Source organism: Asterias rubens, chromosome 2, assembly GCF_902459465.1.
Source record: "Asterias rubens chromosome 2, eAstRub1.3, whole genome shotgun sequence".
In the NCBI taxonomy this organism is placed as follows: domain Eukaryota; kingdom Metazoa; phylum Echinodermata; class Asteroidea; order Forcipulatida; family Asteriidae; genus Asterias; species Asterias rubens.
In genome coordinates this window covers 7792504-7816676 of record NC_047063.1, presented here as the reverse complement: position 1 = coordinate 7816676, position 24173 = coordinate 7792504, and the positions used below count along the sequence as shown (strand labels likewise).

At 37.0% G+C, this 24173-nt stretch overlaps 1 protein-coding gene across 1 annotated transcript in view; it reads left to right on the top strand.

Moving 5' to 3' along the window:
* Positions 1-24173, top strand: part of LOC117302675 — a 78318-nt gene that overhangs the window by 36159 nt on the left and 17986 nt on the right. Inside the window, exon 6 of the mRNA XM_033786663.1 lies at positions 13565-13699. Within this exon, the coding sequence (XP_033642554.1) occupies positions 13565-13699 (135 nt within the window). The remainder of the gene's footprint in view (positions 1-13564; positions 13700-24173) is intronic.

Genomic DNA, 24173 nt, shown 5'->3' with positions numbered 1-24173 from the left:
CATAAATATTTGCATTACCGGGCATTGATTAAACCTATCTCCTGCATACAACTGTCTTAAAAGATCTAAATTTATAGACTTCGCTTTTGGCTATGCCATCACTTATTTTGCATATTTTGTATACATTCTCGATTCCTAAAAGCACTACGGATGGATGCAACGCCAGCACAAGTGCTTCTTATTCCGATTGAACTGTTTGTTATAGGGAGGTCGAAACATAGGTTGTGTGTATAAATGACAGTGAAGATTGAATATTGGACATTCACATTATGATTATACAGCGAATATTGATGGTTTCTTTCTTCGATATTGGATAATGTGAATTACCTTGTACATCGATATTGGATATTGGACATCCACATCTGAGTGACAAATATTCAATATTAAACTAACGTAGCTGTCATGTTTGTGTCAGTCGATATTGTATAATTTGATTCTGATCGCTTTGTGTTATAATAGAATTACTGTGTTCTAACCGTTTCCGGATCTGAGCGCTTTGGGATCGAGCCTTGTGCATGATCCATGTTTTTATCAGACGTCTTCGTTTGTGTTCCTTATTAATCATATTAACTTTTACAGTTTCCCGTCTAATGAATGAGAACAATGAGTGAGATATTAAGTACTTCGTTTAAAACCTGCACTCGGGTCGTGGTCTTGCGATAAACGACCCTGCCTTATAACCGCACGATTTCCAAGGGTCAAATTCAGCTCTGATAAATTTGTCTTTGTCTTTGTCTTTGTGGCAATGCTTTTTGCCAATGTCTTTGAGTCAAAATGTGCACAGAATATTTTTTTTTTTTTTTGTATGCATATAATGGGATACACCAAGTGGGATTATTTCTTTGACAATTTCAAAATGTGTTCAGTGCCTTTTAGAGCATGAGGCAAACGGAAACCGTGATCAGACACAAAATACAGCACTGTATGGCTTCTTTGCAGCATGCATCGCAAACAACAAAATGGTGACTTTTGTGCCGCCAAAAATGCAAGGGCACGTTCGGGCGGCGTATCCTCCGTGACCATGCCTTCCCCCTCATGACAAATAATCAATGTGAGACACAGTAAGAAATGGAAGCGAACCGATGGCGATTTGTATAACTTGGGATCTTGTATCAAAGTCAGGCACGTACCGTGCTGGCTGACAATGAATGCATCCTGGATTATTTAAGATATCCATCTCAATTACAGATTGCTAAGTCATTGTGTATACGTTGTGAGCACAAATACTGGATATGACCTGCCCTGCCAACAACCATACCGTAAAATTGTAAGTCTAAAGGAAGGGACATTATAAGAAATGCATTTTAATGTTAAATTTGCCACCAGTTTGTCCGACCTGGTTTCTCTTATTAGGACCCAATTTTAAAAAGCTGCTCAACGGCCGATTTCGTGCCTACTGTACGAGTTCCATTTTATAGCGTTGCTATGACCGTAACACTGCATGGGATGAGTAAACTAGACCGCAGACACCTCAGCCCCCCCCCCCTTTCCTCAAAGTGGAGTTCATCATGCTATAGACCTCTATCACGGTGCAGCCATCTTGATTTTCCCCCATTGATATCAGTGTTACCAAACCGACCCTGGAAGAACAAAATAGTCTGGTTTCGTATTTTCAAACTTATTATTAACATTAATTATATGTTCGATACGAGGAACATGACCAATATGGAGTCAGCATGATGAAAGTCTATTTACCACCATTTCTGTTCTCTAACCAGCCCGTCACCATACAGACATGCCATAGTTCCTCACCAGACTATATCTGTTTGTGCGTCTCAATACAAAGTAGATTACCTCTGAACGGTTGTTACTCAAAAATTAAAATCTGTTTGACATTATTTTCTGCTCTCGTCCATTAGCCATCCCCCCTGTGTAACAAAGCACGACCTAATTCCTCCTGCAGCCTCAACTACGGAGTCACTCGGCACTCTCTCGGGCTAAGTTTCATGCCTCCATCATATCAAGTATATTTCTCGAGACCGTTATTAGATCTCGAAACACTTTTGATGTTAAGTGGTGTGGGAGGCGGTCTGTATGCCTCGCCGGGCTTGCTGCTCCTTGTTCTCTCTTCTCATTTGAACACCTCAGGTCGAGCAGTAGAGGAGACATCAAATCCTGCCTGAGGACTTGGTGAAGATTAATGGCCGACCAGGTCAGAAATCCAAGAATGTTATGATCTGTGTTTCTCTGTCTCTAAATTCAACACTGTTGCCGTGTCTAATCTGTCCCCATCGCACAAACCCTTTTGCAGTAAACATGTGTATAGTTATTACTGATCGATGTACCAGGTAGACATTCACTGCACAAACCTATTTGAATGTCCAGTCCGTTATCGATGATTAAGGTACACATTCACTGTACACACCTATGTCCAATGTCCAAAATATAAAAAAAATTGATATTAGCTCTACCAATGTCTAATATCCAATATAAAGATATCAAGTATATTTCTTGAGGCCGTTATTAGATCTCGAAACACTCTTGATTTTCTTAACACCGTTGCAGGCATTACCGTATCCCCCCACCTCACAAACCCTCTTGCAGTAAATATGTGTATAATATTTATTAGTCGATGTAATGTACAAGGTATACATTCACTGTACAAACCTGTTTGATTGTCCAATGTCCAATATATATACAAATTATATTCGCTGTACAAACCTATGTGAATGCCTAATGTCCCCTGAAAACATCAAGATTGATATTCGCATTACCCTACCAATGTGAATGTCAAATTTCCATATCAAACCAACTTATCTTCGAATCAAATTGTGGGCATCATTGCATTTACCAGTACTCAATCCATACAATAAGATTGTTCCAATGTCCTGCATGTATCAGTCAACGCAGATTTCAACTGCTGTTTGATTACCATGTGTTTATTTATATTCCTAAAAATCTTAAATCGCATACATACATTGAAAGAACTTCCTTATATCAATAATTTGCTCAATGGAAGCTTATTTGCCAAGTCCTTTGAGATAAAAATAACTCGCAATGTATTCATTGGTAACGAGTGTAAACGTGATTCAAGAACGAACCGGAACTCTAGCTTTTTTGTCGTTTGTCCGTCGTGAAAACAAATGTATGCAGAAGTTTAACCAAAATCAACATTTAGATTATTAACTGCCCAAAATTAGAAAAAATCGATTTCTATTCTAATTAATTTAGCTTTGTTTAATGGAAAATAACAGGAGATAGATTGTCTGACTGCACAAGTAAACTGAACAAATACACTAATTAACATTTTAAATGTGAGAACACGGCTAGAGCTGACACCAGCGCAAAGCCAGGAATCAGGTTTGGGCGAGGAATGCAAGGATTAGACGAGAAACCATGCAGGGCCAATGACAGTAGCTAGGCACATCATAGTTATGCTTATCAGAACTCACCAGCCAAAACACCGTGTCATAATGTACAATATGTGACCAGTTATGCTGCTTAGCAGACATTTGTTAAGTATCACTTTCTGTTTAATCAACTCTATGAAAGACACCACTCAGCCAACCTGATCTCAAAAACACAAAGATTGTATTTTTTTCTTTCTTTTTCGCAATGCTTTTTAATTAAACATTGAATGGAAAATTCATCCTCTTTTGTTGGTTGAAATTGCATTAGTTCCCCCCTAAAAAATAATAATAAATAAATAAATAAATAAATAAATAAATAAATAAATAAATAAATAAATAAATAAATAAATAAATAAAATAAAAATAACGAGTCTGTTTATGAATTCATTCGTTAATGATTTATTATTTAAAAACAAATTTGCCATGCGCAACCAAGGGTTGAATAATAAGAAAAATACAGGAGAAGACCAACATTACAAAATAAAGCATTCTTCTTTCATCATAATCATGCACTGGTCGGGTTGAATGCGCATCAGATGTTCCACTTCTGTCCATCAGTCCTCACCTCACGTTACCACGTCATGAATGTGACAACATTTTAGGTTGCCTCTCACCACGAAGATCATGTTTCATCTTTATTTGGGAAATTACAGTCCCATGAGTTTGTGTCCGGTAGCTGCCGTAATTCTGAGTAAAAGGAGATTTAGGAATTGACAGACAGTTTGATAAAGTGACCCTTATACGACACGCAATGATTATATCAAATCGCTGAATGCTAGGCTTTTCAAGATCGGGGTTTCTGTTGTTTGTCTTAGCACTTGAAATTGGTCGAGATCTTAAGTTACGGCACGTCATAGTTATTCTTAAAGGCACTGGACACCTATGGTTTAAAAAAAAACCGTTCGATTGTTTTAATCATATTTATATTAAAGGCACTGAACACTATTGGTATTTACTCAAAATAATTATTAGCATAAAACCTTACTTTGTAACAAGTAATGGAGAACAGTTGATAGTATAAAACATTGTGAAAAATGGCTCCCTCTGAAGTAACGTAGTTTTCGACAAAGAAGTAATTTTCCTCGAATTTGATTTCGAGACCTCAGAATTAGATTTTGAGGTCTTGAAATCAAGCATCTGAAAACTCCCAACTTTGTGTGACAAGGTTTCTTCTTCTTCTTTCATTATTATCTCGCAACTTCGACGACCAAGAGCTCAAATTTTCACGAGTTTGTTATTATGCATGTTGAGATACACCAAGTGCGAAAACTGGTCTTTGACAATTATCAATAGTGTCCAGTGTCTTTAAAGGCTCTGGACACATTTCGATTATTTTAATCCTTTATATATACAACAAATAAGAACATTTTATTTCAAAAGGTGGTCGTGGTTTTGAAGAAATGCACACTGTGAGAAGTCTTACTGACTGTAACGCTTCTCAGATTACAAATGTGGGGTGTTTCTTTTTGGGGTGCTTTCTTTTTACATAATCACAATACTTCGAAGTGAAATTATTATCAAGTGCATTACTAACGAAACCTGCTGTAGCATTCTAACTAAAAGTTTGCATTCCCATTAATTTTAAGAGAGATAACCAAAGGAATATACAGACCTTTTAATAATTTCGGTCCAGGTTCGCAGTTTTGAGAATTGACCAATCAACAAACTCTTCCATAACAAAGTTGCGTAGGTTTGAGCTTTGATTAAGGTAACACTTTCTGAGTAGTGTTGGTCCTGAAAAGTACCGGTATGCTTTGATCGTCTTCATGAGAATGCGTGTGACTTTAGTTTTGTACACGGTCCTTCTGAATGAACTAATGATGCAAGGGTTTGTTAGTTTTTATAAAATGATACACAGTATTATTGGTCTAAAATAACTACCAAAATTTGCTTTCCCCATAACCGTTTTGTTCTTACATCAAAACAACTGTCGGGAACTGACCCAGGTATCGGGTCCCGCGAGGGCTGACCCTGACCGGGTCAGTTGGACACGAAATCGTTATCGAAACGATCCAGTGGATTAGAGCAGCGGACTCGAGCTCTGGTGTTTCTTATCAGCAGAGTATGGGTCTGAGTCCCAGTCGTGGTACTTACTTGTGCCCTTAAAGGGAAGGTACACGTTTGGTAATTACTCAAAGCAAGTATTAACTTAAAAACTGACTTGGTAACGAGCATTAGAGAGCTGTTGATAGTTTAAAACGTTGTGAGAAACGGCTCCCCCTGAAGTAGCATAGAATTCGAGAAAGAGGTAATTTCTCACTAAACTAATAGAAGACTTCTAGCTAGAAGTCTTTTATTCCTATCTGAAAGCACACAAAATCGTCCAACAAGGGTGTTCTTTCTTTCATCATTTTCTCCCAACTCCGATGACCGATTGAGCTCAAATTTTTACATTTTTGTTATTTTATGCATATATTGAGATATACCAAGTGAGAACACTGGTCTTTGACAATTACCAACAGTGTACCTCCCCTTTAACCATATTTGCTGCGTCCTCGGGATGGGACGTAAAGCCGCAGGCCCGTGTGTTGTGTGATGAACGTAAAGTAACCCAGTGTACTTATCGAAAAGAGAATGGGTTTGCCGGGTGTTCCTGGCTGGATTGGCTGCATTGTGCGCCAAAGCACTTGGTAAACCATAACATGGTGCAAAATAAGGTCTCATACACTAAATCTGAAGGAAAACAAATTACTCTGACTGTATGTATGTTTTGTTAGTAATGTTTTTCCCTATTCTCATTTAAAAGACACATGACCATAATGTAAATAAGTCGTTGTGTTAATATTTGTATCTTCTATAAAGATCTTAAAATGTAAAATAAAATAAAAAAATCCATTCTATTAAAAAAAAGTAGCTCCACATATTTATTGAAATACATTTTTCATACCATTTTTGAGTGAGTTTGACCAAAGATTAGTTCAGAGCATTCACACTCACATTGGACTAAAGAAATTCGTACCCAGAAGTTTTTGAGTACAACTTCATGTTATTACTAACAAAAAAAGGGATTGTTTCAAGGCGGCACCCCTCTTCTAGAAAAGGCTTTTTTCTTTCTTTTTTTCTGATATTTTTCAACCTCATTTTAAAACCAATTGGTAAAGTTTGAACGATATAGTTTATATAGTAGCAGTAAATGCTGAACCTTGCAAGTTCGCAGACCTTTTTCGAAATGAGATTGTTTTAATTGTGTTTATCTTTCTGGATAGGTCAAACTAAAGCCTCGATCCCACGACTCGAGTGGATTCAGGACATTTCTTGAGAATCAGTCCCAAAGGAAACCTCTCCTTTTAGCGTAATGGCAACTTACTGTCTTTTGCATTTCTTATCCCAGCTGCATCATCGAAATCCTTAAAGGAACACGATGCCTTGTATCGGTCGAGTTGGTCTTTGAAAAGCGTTCTGTAACCGTTTGTTATAAAATGCATATGGGTAGAAAGATGTGGTAAAAGTATAGAATACAGTGATCTACACAAATATCTTTTACAACATCTTTCTAACTACATATACATTTTATAACAAACAGTTAAAGAACGCTTTTCAAAGACCAACTCGACCAATCCAAGGCAACGTGTTCCTTTAACAGATTTCCTTCCGTGTTTTTCCTTGGTTTAGTTTGCTTAGCTACCAGATGATCATGGACTTATTCAGTCATCTAGAGACAGCTTGAGTTAAAGCCATTGGACCCTTTCGGTTCAGAAAAAAAAAAGTTCACAGATTTACAAATAACTTACAGGGTTTACAGAAGGCAATGGTGAAAGACTTCTCTTGAAATATTATTCCATGAAATGCTTAACTTTTTGAGAAAACAGCAAAACAATATAAATTCTCGTTAACGAGAATTACGGATTTATTTGAAACACATGTCATGACACGGCGAAACGCTCGGAAACAAGGGTGGGCTTTTCCGTTGTTTTATCCCGACTCCGATGACCGATTGAGCCTAAATTTTCACAGGTTTGTTATTTGACATAGAAGTTGTGGTACACAAAGTGTGGGCCTTGGACAACACTGTTTACCGAAAGGGTCCAATGGCTTTAAAGTTTAAATAATACATTCTTGTAAGACTTTCTTGGCATTTGTGTTTTGTAAGATTTAGGAATTCGTGGATAAACCATTTACCCAAATGGCTTACTTATACAATACTAAATTTATTTTGTTAGTTATTTTGTATTCCCGATGCAATTACACCATCCAGGATATTGTTGTATATTTCTAAAGACACACCCTTGGTTTTTACCGTTTGACTGTTCATTTGCCGTTTGACAATCATTTCCAGATCCGGCTGGTGGAAGAAAACACTCCTTTACGGGCCTCAAAAATACTCCAAAAATCTTGTTGTTTTTCTCAACCATCCCCATACAAAGACGAAGTTAAGACACATTTACTGCAATAATTCTGATCCTCACATCACTATTCCACACACGAGACGAGTTTAAATATCTATGCAAGCTCTGGAATTTCTTAGTAAGTTGTAATTTATTTTCTTTGGAAGAGGGCACGGCATTTCCAATCTTACACAACTCTGAATTTAGTTTCATATTAGCATATTTGATCAAATATCTTTAAGTATGAATTCTCAACCCCAGGGTTACCTTAAAGGAACACGTTGCCTTGGATCGGTCGAGTTGGTCTTTGAAAAGCGTCCTGTAACCGTTTGTTATAAAATCGATATGGTTAGAAAGATGTTGTAGAAGTAGAATACAATGATCTACACAAATATGCCTCGAAATTACGTGATTATCTTTTTACCTCGTCGACTAACACGGTCGCCCGTTTATGAGAGTCAAATTTTTGACTTCCATAAATGGCCGACCATGTTAGTTCGCGCCGTAAGATGAAATTCGTGCAATTTTGAGTGATACTTGTGTGGATCATCATATTCTACTTTTAAAACATCTTTCTAACTATATGCATTTCATAACAAACGGTTTGGAACGCCTTTTATAGATCAACTCGTCCGATCCAGGGCAACGTGTTCCTTTAAGGTTTTACTGCACAACCTCAAGGTAAGCGTCTCCCTAAAGGAAAGATTCCAGCAATCTCTGTCAGATGTTTTCAAGCTTCACCACTCAATCTCTAAAAGTCTGAAATACAATCCTCACTTTACTGTGAAACTTGATAAAAAGAAGAAGTCTGGAGGCGTTGGAATTATCAAGAACTCACCTCGGGGGGAAAATCACACATCACGCCAAAGCCTGACTGTCCAAAGTCCCAAGTTTGTGTTTGGGTTAGATCCCAAGGGCTTCAAAATGTTTGTTTGGGGGACAAGTTATAAAAAAACACCGAAAATGTCAAATCACAGCCGTGCAGTAGTTACGATAGCTGAACAACGCCATTGTAGGACTTAAACAGTGACCCTTTAGAGGAGGGATAAATTTCACAAAGAGTTACGACTAGTCTTATCTCGAGTTAGGACGAGTTACTCGTCCTAACTTATGACTACCCTTAAAAACAGTGGACACTATTGGTAATTGTCAAAGACCAGTCTTCTCACTTGGTGTATCTCAACATAGGCATAAAATAACAAACCTGTGAAAATTTGAGCTCAATAAGTCGTCGAACTTGCGAGATAATAACGAAAGAAAAAATACCCTTGTCACACGATGCTGTGTATGCGTTTAGATGGTTGATTTCGATACCTCAAATTCTAAATCTGAGGTCTCGAAATCAAGTTCGTGGAAAATTACTTCTTGCTCGAAAACTATGTCACTTCAGAGAAAGCAGTTTCTCACAACGTTTTATACTATCAACCTCTCCCCGTTACCAAGTAAGGTTTTATGCTAATAATTATTTTTAGTAATTACCAATAGTGTTCACTGCCTTTAAGTTTTTTATAATTCCTATGAGATTCCTATGACTGTTCCTAAGTTGGGACTGTCTTTGTTAAATCGACCTCTGGACAGTATTATTGTTAATTACTCGAAATAATTGTTAGCATAAAAACTTCCTTGGCAACGAGCAGTAGAGAGCTGTTAATAGTATAACACATTGTGAGAAACGGCTTCCTCTGAAGTAACGTAGTTTTTGAGGTAACTTCTCTCTCATTAATATTAAAAGACCAGGTCTGGACCTATTTTTTGGCATCTGAAAGCACATCAATTTATCAAACAATGATGTTTTTTCTTCCTTTATTCTCTTGCAATCTCTGATGAGCAATTGAATCCAAATTTTCACATTCACATTTATAATTGTTATTTTATGGTCTTTGGCAACTACCAAAGGTATCCAGTGCCTTTAAAGGTATTTTACCATCTCGTACCCAATACGCGGTTTATATTTCAACCCCAGGCGCAGAGCCGTTGACTCGGTGCTGCAGGTATAGGGACACATTATTTCCCACGAGCCTGAAGCCATTTTTAGGCATCTGCAAGCTCCCATCATTTGTGCCCAATGAATTACAAACTTTCACAGGTTTGTTATATGCATATAGTGGGATACACCAAGTGGGAATACTGGCCTTTGACAATTGCCAAAGGTTTCCAGTTTACCTTTTATAAAATGTACTGATACACCGCAAGACCGTAGAGTCATGCGCATTAATCATTGAAAGAACAATTTGTTAGTAAACATTGTGCGGATTGCAAACAATCTTAGCCTCACCCCCCTCCAGCCCATCCTGTCCCATCGCCCATAACTGTATCAACCGAGTCCTTTTTGTGTCTTTGTCGTGTGGGGGGGGGGGGGGGGGGGTAAGATGGTATCCCTTAGGTTATAGAAACAGGTGCCGAGAGGTACTCTGGCGAACCTAAACAACATGCAGTGACTTGGTAATGCAGCTTCCTGCTAGCCGCACACTTAGTGATGTTGAACTGTGTAGACCGAATTTGAATGGGACGCAACTTGAAGAGGATAAAATCCCCCGGTCTTGGTCATTGCCTGAAGAAAGGAAGAGGGAGAGAGATGGGAGAGCTTGGCACCGCAGATGAAATTTCTCTATGATAATTTTGTCTCCTCTGTCTACTGTTGAAGAAGGAAAGGAGTTTCATCTGACAGGCTGTACTTCCTGTGTATAACGTGGCACTGCTCTTTGATGCGTTTGGTTTGAGATGTTGTAGAGCGGTGGGTTTTAACACCACCTGTTTTGGATTTATAGAAAAGTGATGACTCTGTAAGTGTTTCTCGTGCTCTCTCTCGTGGATAAGATTCGGAAACAAGACAAAGACACATCATGGGCCCAAAAGGTACGTTGTTGCTGACCAGCCTCTAGGTTTGTATCAACTTCGATTTCATACTCTACAAAACGTACAATGAACCTGTATGCGAGATAAACTCACTCTTCTTACTTAAAAGTGCCCCCTTAATTCATTGAAACAATTTGTTTGAATAATGGCGCCATGTATTAATTTTGAAAAATAGGAACTCGGTTTAGGGAAGCAGAAGCTGTGTCAATAAATGTGATGCAGGGTAAATGTTACCAACGCTGAGCATATTTATCTCCAATTAGGAGCCACAGGGCTCGTGTTTCTAGTAATTATTAAAATAAAAGCTGGATGCTTACTACAGGCAGACATCCATAGGATATCTACTTACTTTCAATTTCCGAAAGTATTTATTAATTGAGCAGCTGAAGGCCGGCCCGATTGTGAGTCTTTTTCACGGCGTTGTGCTGAGAAGGGGTCTGGAAGTATAAGCTGAATCTCTTCTGTACACAGACCCCAAACCTCGGAGTCAAGAAGAATGTATTTGTTGGGCAATGAAAGCAGTTGTACTTGTGCGGAGTAAGTGCCATCCAGTTGAATCGTGTGAACCCATTACAACGTTCACTGTCAATTAAAGAGTCGATGAAACAGCAATTGAAAATAACCTTTGGTCAAAAGAAAATGTATTTGAACTGGCACACAATCTTTGACAAACATAACTAGCTTTAAGTCGTTTTTACTTCAAAAAATCGCTGCCAAACACCAACAACAGCAAATAACAACAAAACAACATCAACCAAAACAACAACAACAACAACAACAACCACAACAACAACAGCAGCAACAACCACAATTAATTATGATAATGCCGATGACGACGAAGACGACGCTGACGACGACGACGACAACAACATCGGCACGTATACATGCTCTTTAACAAGCAGGGACAATGTCCTGAGTTTACTCAAAGATAGTGCCGAGATCAGCTTGGATGTATTTTGGGATGCAAATTTTGAAATCAGAGACTTTAAGTATTTACCCGTTTTTTTTCTTCTTTGGGGATGGAGCGGGAGCTGGGCACGTTTGGTAATTGTCAACGACCAGTGTTCTCATTTTGGTGTATCAGATGCTTTTCTCAGACTCAAATATTTTAGTGAGAAATTACCTCTTTCTCAAAAACTAGGTTTAATTTAATAGAGGGATTCGCTTCTCACAAAGTTGTTTAACTATCTTTCCGATGCTCGCTACCAAGTACAGAAACACAGTAAGTTTTTGTGCTATTAATTATTTGGAGTCATTACCAAACGTGATTTCCATTGCCTTAAAGAATGCTACATTACCTTCTGACGAAAAAAAACCCCGGATATTAGAAAATAATTCCAATAACTTGCCCATTATCGTCATGGGAGTGTACGACTCATAATTAATTCCATTTGAATTGCATGGTTGCAGAACGAGACCAGTAATTAATTTTGGTCAGCCAAGGAAACCGCACCAGAGGCCTTACTAAATTGATGCTGACCATAAGAGTGAATTTTGTATGAATGTCAACTAAGGGGAGAATAAATCTGCAAATATTAATCAACTGTTTGTTCACTAAGAGGAGATTATATTTAGAATGCAAACAAATCCCAAATGATTGTACAATAACTTGACTGCCGCGATTGCTCCCTAAGTAAACAGCATGATCCCCAGTTGATTGTTTATACATTCAGTGATGTCTTTCTTGAAAACAGACAATATTGTATGTGATCTTGCATAATTTGGTGATTTATCCTAACCTTGCCTATATGCATGCAATATTCTATTTTTTTTGAAATTCAGACTTTAACGGGCCCTGTCACACGAGACAACCTTTATGTTCCAAGCAACTTGAAGGCAACCGTGTGCAGGGCATGCTTAAGGACTACTCATGCTGCCATGAGTAATTTTTCAAACTATGTCCTACGACGCCCCCCCCCCCCCCTTAAAAGATTTATCCAACAATTGTGAGTTTTAATCAAATGTGATTATATTATTATACTTTAAGTTTGCCCGGAGCTGGTTGCTTCTTGTCAATTGCCTTGTGCGACATTAGATCGCGGTTATTCTTCGTGCGACATTGGCCCTAACATTCTCACGCCGTTGAATTATGATAAAGATATGATAACTTTCTACGGCCTGATACCCAGGTGTATCTGCTGATGAAAAGCCGCTGTACACCTCTCGATCACATGACATTAAAATCTCATGTGGCTCTTTAATTCCTCGTGCTCGCGTTTCCTTACACTCGTCAAATCTCACGAGAGTATAATCCCCGAGTACCTCATCTTTTAGCACCAGGAAGTTGCTGCGTCATTGACGTGTGTTAGAAAACCCAAACCTCGCTTGCAAATTACATCAGTTCATATAGATTGCACTTAGGACCGACTGTCATTACCAGTTCATTATTACCTCTTGCGAGTAGACGCACAGACAACTTCCGCCATTACTACTTCTAACCGCGATAAATCACGTCTCGCTTTTGGGTGTAATGACTTTCTGGCCGTGATTTTCACCGTCTGTGAATAGTAAAAGAGCAGTCTGTTGAAATTCACGAGTTGTTTTTATGCAGTTAAAACTGCGTAAAATGAACTGGCTATGTTAAACTTTGTTATCAACTTGTCCGAAATCAAGTGTCTACGGATTACGTGCAATTGAACCTGCCGTGTTATAGCTGGATATGTTAAGCATTATAAATCAACTTGTTGAAAATCAAGCATGAACTTGTGGAGATTCCGGTCGAAAACGGAATAGGGAGCTAAATTATTTATTTGTGCAATGGCATCTGCCATTGTTAAATCAAAACTTAAACTGGTTATGTTAAACATTGCTCATCAAATTGTTCAAAATCGAGCATGAACTTTTAGAGATTCCGGTCGAAAACGGAATAGGGGACTATTAAGTTCTTTATTCGAGCAATGGAACCATGCCAGTTGTTATCACAAACTTCATAAAGGTAAAACCATTTCTCAAATGCAACATTCAATACTTTAACCTTTCAATGTGCTTGTGAATGTACTCTGTACCAATGTAATTCTGTCCTCGTTTTCACAGACTCATCGGGTGGTTGCCCAACCACGTATCTCAAATGCACGAATGGGGTTTGCATCTCAAAGGCTCGGCAATGTGATGGGGTTTATAACTGCCAGAAAGGGGACGATGAGGACCCAACTGCATGTGCAGACCAGGGTAAGTTAAAATAATTTTCTGGTCCTTTTTTGTTTTCTTCTTGTTCATTTCTACAAAAGAATCATCATGATACGATGTGAATCGTGCAAATTGGACAAACATTCACAAGTTCGGTTTTGGGGACTGCTGGAGGGTAAGATCTACGCATGTAGATTAACCCCCAGTTAGAATATGCAATCTGAGTAAAATGTTACTGGCTGTAATGCTTCTCAGATTAAATTTTTGGGGCATGAAAACTGACCTCATATGTTAAAAACTTATCTCATTTTATATAACTACATTACTTTGAAGCAGAAAGTTTTGCTTAACAAATTTCTGCTTAGCAACAATCAGCAGGGTACCAGTCACATTTTATACATATGAAATGGCATTTTAGCTGACAACTTTTTTTCTGGTGAGCATTATTTTGTTGAGCAGCTCTATGAAATTGGGTCCAGGTTTGAGCTGTAAGACGCCATGTTGTGGACTGATAACTAAGCTTCGATGTTTCTACACGAAGATCAAATTGTAACCTACTTTATTTTCAATATTGATATAGTTCCTTGATGCACGTCTTGCTCCATTTTCAAATTCTGCCTTCTGCAAACACACGACCCAAAAACAAACCACACTTCTAGGTCGAGTATAGTCATGGTGCAGTTGCAAGCATTATTACAGATGTCATTACTGTGACTGTCCATTTGTAGGTTATTATTCCTCATGAGTTCTTTTTAGGTTGGAGAGAGTCAATTTTCTGTAGCACTTATCATCTCTGGCCTTGTTTATGTCTGAATGCAATCTTAAATGCGTCATTATCCCCCCTCCCCCCAACACTAAAATGGTACTGGAGATAGCTCCCCCTTTTCTATCTCTATAGATGTTAAATAATGTTTTAGAAGGACTCTTGCAGTACTTGACAAGGCGGCAATGCCTTTCAGCAAAATATAGAGTAGACTATATTATGAGCAACTTGTAAACTCATACCTTTTAGGCAAATTCAACGAATGTATCGCATGAAGGACAAGCATCAATACGTGATGACTGATGGGTTAAAAACAAAATTTCAAACCATTTTGGAAATTGTTTTTAAATTCAAGCAGTTTCCGTATGTTTCAGTTTGTTGACTCGGAAAAAATGGATCTTATTACATGATTCGTTAGCATTAATGTAAAAATTGACGCGGTACTGGATTGAAAAATAATCTTCTGAAATCAACATGACAGTAAAGTTGGTTTGATATTGGATATTGGGAATTCACAGTGAAGGTTTGTACAGAGAGTATACTTTGCTACTTCGATATTGGACATTTTTACGTATTGGTATCGGTACAGTGAATGTCCTTTTCATTTGGAGATTGGACATTGCTGTATGTAAAAACCTATGTGAATGTCCAATATCGAGATAAAAAGTGTACATTTGTTGTACCAATCAATGTGAAAGTTCTATGTCCAATATCGAGATAAAAAGTAGACATTCGCTGTACAAACCTATGTGGATGTCCAATGTCCAATATTTTAGATAAAAATAAGACATTCACTGTTGAACCTATGTGAATGTCCTATGTCCATTGTCCAATATTTAACTGACTTTATCGTCATTCCAAGGCCAGTCAAACGGCCAGGGTTGTCAGGGAATTGGCCCGAGTTCAGAGTATTCCATTGATCTTATTTCACCTTCAAAGAGTTGAAGACGTAAAAAGGTTTTACGTACACCCTTGTCATAATGGATTCCTGGTCGTATCGACCCTGTCGACACTGATCAAGCGAAACACTGAACCGAGAGTTTGAAATGTTAAATTTGCCTCACATTGAATCACCAAACTGGCAGACCATTAAAGGCACCACAGACACGTTGTAGTTGTAAAGACCAGTTTTCTCAGTTGGTGTAGCTCAACATAACAAACCTGTGAAGTAGTTATTTATCTAGCTAATTTATATTTTTGATAGACATGTTTACAATGAATACAAGTTCAATAGGGGGCTTTCAAGAAAAACAAACTATACAAAAATGTCACCAGGAGATGTGTACTCTACAACCAGACCCCTTTCCATTTGAAATATTATTAAAATGAAAATTGCAAACACAACAAATTGGGAGCCCTACCCTTCCCCCCACCAAAAAACAAAAAAAAAAAACCAAAAAAAAACCCCACCCCAATCAAAAACACTTAAACAAAATCAGTTTGACAACCTGTTTGAATCAACGCGCCGTAAAACACCCTACAACACCACAACACTTTCGTACCACAAACTTTTTTCAAGTCATATAGTACAAGAATAAGATATTCGAAAAAAGTCTTGTAACTGCAGAAAAGGCAATTCCCTTCTTGCGGAAACGTTTCCGTGACCGGTTTGATCCCACCTCTGACACCAAACATCTCCTGGTTTGAGCATGGTTGTAATGTGGGTTGAAAATGCTGCAGCTGGTCCCATGTATAAAGTGACTTAGCCGTAACCATGGATTAAGGAAACGGAGGTTGAGATCGGATACCAAACTCGAGCATTAAAATCTGCTTTGTTGGGAAAAGTGGGAAATGGTAAACAATAGTGTCAGTATACATTACCACGTTTCAGGGATCACGTTGCTTGTGGATTGGGTACCTTCAGGCTATAAAAATAAGCCAGTTTTGAAATGATTTATGGTTGGAAAGGTTCTGTTGAGGTGGAATAATGAATCACAAAAATATCCACAGATGTGTGTGGATGTGTGCAGTTCCTACAAAACACGGTCTACTATTTTTTAGGTCAAATTGTTGACACAATTAATGGCGGACCGTATTTGGATATGTGTTTTTTATATCACTATTCGCTGGTTACAACACACTGTGGTGTTTTTGCTTGATGAACTCCAAAAAAGAGTAATTCCAAACTGAACCAAATTGAGAGACACATTTTGAAGGCATTGCGACATTTTAAAGGCATGAATATATAGTTTTGTGTTAATACATCACAAGATGATGACAGTAAAATTTTACCTGATTGACAAATTACCTCTTTCTCAAAAACCTACGTAATACTTTAGAGGGAACCGTTTCTCACAATGTTGTATACTATCAACAGTTCTCCATTACTCGTTACCAAGTAAGTTGATATGCTAACAATTATTCTGAGTAGTTATCAATAGTGTCCAGGCCAGTGCCTTTAAATATTCCCAGAAGCGATTGATACTGCATGGAGTGAGACGAACATCATTAATGTTAGTCATGGGCTGTGTTTATAGTAACCCTCAATGTTGTGTCATTGGCTTGTTGAATCGGGTTCGAGGCGACCCGGAGTACCACGATGAGTGTAACTGGCCGATCATTCTTGTCAGATTGTGTTCAATTTAATTTATGTTTAGTGAGTTCAGATTCTTCCCATATAAACAAAAAACTCAGAATTTTTGTCCGAGTGAAATAATCAGTAGGCACAATACCGACATCATCAGATAACTGGGCTGAAAAATAATCAGTTATTTGACGCCAATCCTCGGGCAGTTTGTAGGGATCGACTCCATTAGTGCTAAGCGGAACATCTCAAGCAATATATAGCTGCTTTTAAGACATTTGGCCCATCGGTTCTCTCGATATTATTGTGTAATTTCATGCAAAAGCCTGACGTTTCAACCCTAGCAGGGTCTTTCTCGAAGGCTAAATGACAACCCACCACATTATACAGGCAAAACCTACCTACCAGTTCAAATATATATCAGGAGCAAATCCTACTTAAGTTTATTCATTCTAAAAAAATATAATATCGGTAGGCCTAAATGTAGAGCACCAAGAATTCATTTTTAAGAAATGTTAAAGCGAACCCCCAAAACTCCAAGCAATTAATGGAAGTACCGCAGGAAAAAGAAATTCCTATCAGCGAGATTATTACGAGCAAATATTATGCAAGGTCGTCATAAATTAGAAAACACACATGACAATCGTCGATGTAGGGACAATTACGGATGTTTTGTATCATATAGGTCCCTATGTTTGCATCAAAAGGTCCAGTTCGTTTCATCAGTGTATACTTAATTATTATAGCAATTTGTAGGTCAGTTTGAAAGCAGCATATTGGGATATTAAAGAACAAGAACATTTAATGGAAATGGCTCATTTATGCACCAGGGACCCATATTATGTTTTCCGACCATTTAGAATTTATACTTGAACTCGAGTTTCTCATTACATCCAAGACTAAATGAAAATTGTAATTCTCGGCTTGGAAACGTTTTCAATATAACATCTTAAAGGTACTGGACACTATTCGTTACTACACTCAAAGTAACTGTTACCACACACAGAGAAAGTATTACACAACTTGTGTAAAATATTACCTGTTTTAGATGTAGTGGGCGAACACCATAACTATTAGGTAAAACTTTACCCAACAGGCGTTGGGTAATATCTTGCTTAATAGCTGTGTAAAAGTTTACATAAATATTGGGTAGTTTTCTTTACTGAATTGTTGGGTAAACCCACTCATGTAAAATATTACTTAGTTGTGACGTAAGACTTTACCGCTTTACAATGTAAATAGTTGTGTAAAACTTTACATCAATATTGGGTATTGTTTTTACTGAATTGCTGGGTATAAATCCACTCATGTAAAATAATTACCTTATTTTGAAGTATAGATTTTACAGATTTTTAATGTAAACTGTGTGCCTTTAAAACTGGTAATAATATACACAATGCTTGTGTTGAATACTAGCAAAGTGTTATTTCATGGAGTTTAGGGCTGTAATAAATGGACACATCATAAATACTGAGACTTGGCGACTACAACATGAATTTCAATTTCGAATTTCAATTTTTTAATAAAAATTTAATGGTAATAACATTAACAATCCAAAACATCACATGTGCAAAATGGGGTGTTCTGTATGTTTCATAATCAGTCAACAATTTCAGTGAATTTAAAAAATTACAAAAAATCTACCTAATTGGCAAGGTCAGAATAAATACTTCCAGGCTAACACAGCTTAAACTGTAAGGTTGTTCCATAAATCAAAACTATCACAACTATCACATCTCTGATGATTTTGATACTTTATTGCAAACAATTTGTGCAAGAACTTCTTTAACTACAATGCTTCTGGAATGGTCAAATTACATTAATTGGCAAGGTCAGATAAATACTTCCAGGCTAACACAGCTTAAAGAAGAACCCCAAAGTCAAATTCAATTTTGGGTTTAAACATTGTATGGGGAATTATTGGTTTATCCTAATTGTCGCTAAGCAATCAAAACGACGTTGAATTTGACATTTTGACAAATTTGACAAAACTAGAAGGGTATTGAATACAAATTTGAATTTGACCTTTGAGTTCCTATTAAACTGTAAGGTTGTTCCATAAATCCAAACTATCACAACTATCACATCTCTTATGATTTTGATACGTATTTGCAAACATTTTGTGCAAGAACTTTCACTGCACCGCCCGAGTTTCTGAAGACCAATTTTTCAAGATTCTTGCAGTAAACAACTGGAATCGTAGTTCAATTTTTAACAGATAGCTTAATATTTATGCACAATTTTTTACCCTTTTGGTAATGTTTGTATAAAAGTACAAGCTCCCATTGGGAACAATAATCGGCTCTCGAATATTTTTGTGTAAGGATAAAATGGACACAATAGCTTTTCAAGGCTTTTATCTGGCTCAATGCTCATACTAATTAAATGCGAAGGCGTTAGTTTTCGACAATATCATCATTAATGATGAATAAATACAGTTTCCGTTGTGTTTACTAATTGGTATGAGCTAAATTATTTCATCGAAGCTAATGACGATGAAATAATTTAGCTCATACCAATTAGTAAACACAAAGGAAACTGTATTTATTCATCATTAATATTGACATTGTCGAAAACTAACGCCTTCGCATTTAATTAGTTTGAGCATTGAGTCAGATAAAAGCCTTGAAAAGCTATTGTGTCCATTTTATCCTTACAAAAAAATATTCGAGAGCCGATTATTGTTCCCAATGGGAGCTTGTACTTTTATACAAACATTACCGAAAGGGTAACAAATTGTGCATAAATATTAAGCTATCTTTTAAAAATTGAACTACGATTCCAGTTGTTTACTGCAAGAATCTTGAAAAATTTGTTTTCAGAAACTCGGGCGGTGCAGGGACTAGAGGGTTAACTACAATGCTTCTGGAATGGTCAAATTACATTAATTGGCAAGGTCAGAATAATAACTTCCAGGCTAACACAGCTTAAAGAAGAACTCCAAGGTCAAATTCAATTTTGGGTTTGAACAATTTGTATGGGGAATTATTGGTTTATCCTAATTGTCGCTAAGCAATCAAAACGGCGTTGAATTTGACATTTTGACAAATTTGACAAAACTGGAAGGGTATTGAATACAAATTTGAATTTGACCTTTGAGTTCCTATTTAAACTGTAAGGTTGTTCCATAAATCCAAACTATCACAACTATCACATCTCTTATGATTTTGATACGTATTTGCAAACATTTTGTGCAAGAACTTCTTTAACTACAATGCTTATGGAATGGTCAACATTAATCAGATGCATCATGAGATGAACAGTAAGCCCTGAACTCTCGAATAGTGCTGCTCTTCACACCGCCTTTGAGTTCAAACACAACCAATTCAATGAACTCCCAAACGCCAGAACACTTCTCCTGGTAGCTCAAGTCGAAGACAAAATGTGTTTTGAAACACACATCCAGTGCTTTCACAAGGGATGACTGTTCAAATGCATTTGCTCAAAAATTACGAACACTTGCTGTGGAGCCAGTGCAGACCCACCTAGTATCAGCATGGTTGCGATCTGGTGTCCCTGTTGATGTCTTTCAAATACTGGTCCAAACTTGTGTTTTCCTGCATAAAGGGAAATAATATTAAACACAATAGGTTAAATTTCAATGGGGGTGCAGTACAAATTGTATGACACGTGTATATTGTCTGTAATGAACTTAAAGTATTGTAATATTACAATTAAACCAATTTTGCTGTAAAATAATGATTTAATCTGATTGTCTTATAAGGATGGGGTACACACAATGTCAGATTAAATCATTATTTTATATCAATAGTGGTTTAATTATCATATTACAACACTTATAGATCAATAGAGACAATGTTCCAGTACTGCAATGTATGTGCAATACAATTTGTATATGATGTACATGCACATAAATTTAAAAAAGTACAAATAAAAATTGATTAAAATAAAATAAATAAACAAATACATAGGGGCTTAAAAAATAAACAAATCAACAAAAGGTTCAATGATGGAGACTTGCAGTTCTGGAATAAGGTGATAGGATCCCAGGAGGAGAGATAATTTTGGTGCTATATATGCAATCCCACATAACAGTAGGCAACCTGAAAACTTTGATTTTTCTTGATCTTTATCTGATTTTTCTTTTTGTTCTTTTTCTTTCTTCCTTTTTTTTTTGTGTGGGGGGGGGGGTGAGATTTCTTGAATAATTCCTTTAACAGGTTAAAATAAACAAAGGGTAGATGTGTTTGTGCGATTCCCCTCTCCCAGAATTTGCATTTTAAGTCAATTGTATCATTTGTCAGTATCTTGTAAAGACAAAATGTTAAAAAGTTATTTGATTGTTCTTCTGAACAAATGAGAGATTAAAGTTAGACCAATCATTGGCCTGATGCACCGTGGCTGTATGCAGTGGTGAAGCTTTAACACAGTGGCGATGTACATGACATGTGTACAATGGTCTCCAACGATGCATGTTGTACGTGTATTGTGTGCACAATACGGGGACCATTGATCAGACCTACGTATGTATTTGTGATGTTCAAGTCACTGTTTAAAAGTTTTGTCAGTCAAAATATGACGTTCAACTGTCCCTTTATCTGTGCTAACGAGTCGTTTATAGTCTATCACTACAGATAATAACATCAACACAGAAATATGTTATAGTACTTACCGTCAAACGTCTCAACTAAATGAGGGAAGTTTCACTCAAGAAGTTTTTCCTTCATGAGATCCATTTCGTTACGTTGTGTGTGGTTACACTGTGGAACTGCAGAGCGCGACCCCAGCAGACAAGTCACACGCTGCGTATTTTGCACAATACTTGAGTAAAATATCGTGGTTTACTAAACACCATGTAAACTTTTACAACCAGTTCAGTGAAATTTGCATAATATGTGTTTAAAGTTGCTAAGTTATGTAAACTATTAGTTTTACTAACTATTTGAGTAGTTTTTTATTTACACAAACATCTTGTTTAAATTTTTCATTAATTTTTACTTATGTTAAGTATTTTTTTACTTAACACATTTAACATAACTTTTTTTTACCATTCTTTTTCTGAGTGCATAAACACTTACTTGGCAATGAGTAACAGAGAGCTGAACATTGTGAGAAACGGCTATCCTCTGAAGTAACGTGGTTAAAAAAGAAGAAGTAATATCTCACGCAATTATTAAAAGTCTTTTATTTTGCATCCGAAAGCACACAAACTTGTGCAACAATGGTGTTTTTTCTTTCTTTTTTCTTGCAACTTCGATGACCAATTGAGTCAAAATGTTTTCAGATGTGTTATTGCATGCATTTGCGGGGATACACTAAGTGAGAATACTGATTACTAAAGGGATCCAGTGCAAGTAAAGCATGAACGCGAATGCAAGAACGAGTTTTTCATTTTACAAAACCCGTCCAAATGTAAGGAAATTGGTATCGCCATAAGAAGACTTTTGCTTCTCTGTGGTTTAATGGATGTCAGATGATTAACTCATGAAAGCAGTGTTTATGCGAAGTACAAGCACTGTTTGCTAGTCCTTGTAGTGTGTCCTATTACCATGACAACCAAAGAGTGTGCAAATGTTAAGCTAATGATAAATTTATATCAATGCGGTGTTGGAGGCTTTATGGTACTTGTTTCGTCGAATACATGATGGTCTGTATGGCTGTGAATATACTGTTTTACAATAGCTTTATTAGGGTCTATACATTTGATATTGACTGAAAATTAATGCAACAAAACTTACGTTGGTAAGAAGTACAACAGCTTTGGGTAGTATAATGCATTGAGAAACTTATGATCAGTTCTCCCAATTTGGAAAAAAAATATCATTTTTTTTATCCCTCAAATTAATTTGAATCTGAGGAGCGTTACTGCAGTAACGTTTCTCAGACTGTGTACCCAGATTGCAGATTATTCTCCCTGTGTGGACATAACAGCTCCAGATTTTCGGCAGTATCTCAAAAACGCTACCACCTTTTGGAAGAATTTTTAGTTTTATGTTTTATATCTGCAACAGGATTCCAATTACAAAAACGTATACAACCCCTTTAAAACTGGCATGGACAAGATGCACGTCTTGGAAGATTAAATACCTTCTTGAGAAACGCCTAGTCTTTAGACGACGTTCTATTTACTCAGTAAACACAGCTGCTCTGTGCGGTCATTTTTTAGTCTCCTCTCTCGGTATCTTGTTTGACATTGACACATTTATGAAATCGAGGCTAGTGCCACAACTAACCGTTGAATTAAAATTTACGTGTATTTATAACAGATGTTAGTTGTTGGAAATACTGCGTGTGTTGTCGTGCGCATGAGATTTACATCACTGTAGGCCTATATAGACATGCTTCCATAGAGCTGCCCCAAAGCAGCAAAAAATGCGTGTTGGGCCCAGTTTCATAAAGCCTGTGAGCACAAAAATCTCGCTTAGCACAATAACAGTTGCTAATTCGCAAAAAAGGGTTTCCAGAACACCATTCAGATCCCAATGATGCGACTGGTACTCCGGTCATTTATTCCTGCTTAGCCAATAAATTTGCTGAGCAGATAATTCTGCTGAACTGCTTTATGACATTGGGCACTGGTTTGCTGCTGAGCAACATTCTGAGCAGGATACCAGTTAATACAAAACATGCATGTGACATTCTATTTTGGCGGGCTGGTAACCTAGGTTCGGTAAACTTATTTTTTGCTGTGCTTATATATATATATTTTTAAGCAGTTCTATGAAATGGAGCCATAAAGTTTTTTTAAACAAAAGCACTACGACAAATAAGTATTTGTTGTGAATGTTCTGAAACTTTGTTTTTGACTTAATTGCTATGAGGGCTTATGCTCCCTGAAGTGGGCTGAAGATTGGAGCAATCTTCTAAAAGTATGTGGAAAGAATAGAGATATTTTTGATGTAAAGTTCCTGAATCTATAGCTACTTGAATGTATACGCTATATAAGAACCAATTATGTTATGTTAAATTCACCTTTAACTGAGTTGTAGTTTGTGTCCTCATGTACATGATTGCAATGTATGTATGTTAATGACTTTCTGTATATTATCAAACCCAATGAATAAATACAATTAGTTGCAAGGACAAAATTTCCATTTTAATTAATATGAGAACCTTGACGAATACCCTTTTTGCCCCAAATAAATGGAAATTATGTTAAAATATATGTGTAAAGATAGAATGTCACTGGCCTTGCAATGACTCGGGGGGGGGGGGGGGGGCTGGGTTTTTTTCTTCCAGTGGGATATGATTTGAATCGCAAACCAAAG